The 731-nt window shown below is 47.1% G+C and overlaps 1 protein-coding gene across 1 annotated transcript in view; it reads left to right on the forward strand.

The window, feature by feature from the left end:
* The window catches only part of LOC107717319 (ras-related protein Rab-28-like), a 20199-nt gene that overhangs the window by 7324 nt on the left and 12144 nt on the right, over positions 1 to 731 (forward strand). Inside the window, exon 4 of the mRNA XM_016524022.1 lies at positions 608 to 731. Coding sequence (XP_016379508.1) covers positions 608 to 731 — 124 coding nt within the window. The remainder of the gene's footprint in view (positions 1 to 607) is intronic.

Below are 731 nucleotides of genomic sequence, written 5' to 3' on the forward strand. Positions count from 1 at the left end.
ACGCACATGAACATCATCACCTGGGTTTCATGCATGTAAAACATCACAGACTTTCACAACCGATTCTCACTTTGACATTTAGCACACTCACTCTCACACGCACACACACGCACGCGCACGCGCACATGCACGCGCACACACACACACACACACACACTCACGCACGCACGCACGCACGCATGCACACACACACACACTGACTCAAACACACAAACTCCAATATTTAATGCTTGATGAGCAGATGAATGTTTGTCTGTCAGTGTGCAGCTTAATAATGTTTAGCAATGTAAATAGTGTAAAGAATACAGTCAGAAACCTGCTGTAAATACACACATATCCACACACATTCAGGTTCTAGTGCCACCTGCTGTTCACACACATCACCACATTTGCTGGTGTTGGGAAGATGTGTGTGAGTGTGTGTGAGTGTGTGTGTGTGTGTGTGTGTGTGCGCGTGCATGTGCGCGTGCGCGTGCGTGTGTGTGCGTGTGAGAGTGAGTGTGCTAAATGTCAAAGTGAGAATCGGTTGTGAAAGTCTGTGATGTTTTACATGCATGAAACCCAGGTGATGATGTTCATGTGTGTGTGTGTGTGTGTGTGTGTGCAGGGCGTGCTCCTGGTGTATGACATCACTAATTCCCAGAGTTTTGAGAATCTTGAAGATTGGCTGAACATGGTGAGAAAAGCCAACGAAGAGTCCGACACACAGCTGGCAATATCACTGATCGGAA

The sequence above is a fragment of the Sinocyclocheilus rhinocerous genome, unplaced genomic scaffold (genome assembly GCF_001515625.1).
Source record: "Sinocyclocheilus rhinocerous isolate Xijiao unplaced genomic scaffold, SAMN03320098_v1.1 scaffold149, whole genome shotgun sequence".
In the NCBI taxonomy this organism is placed as follows: domain Eukaryota; kingdom Metazoa; phylum Chordata; class Actinopteri; order Cypriniformes; family Cyprinidae; genus Sinocyclocheilus; species Sinocyclocheilus rhinocerous.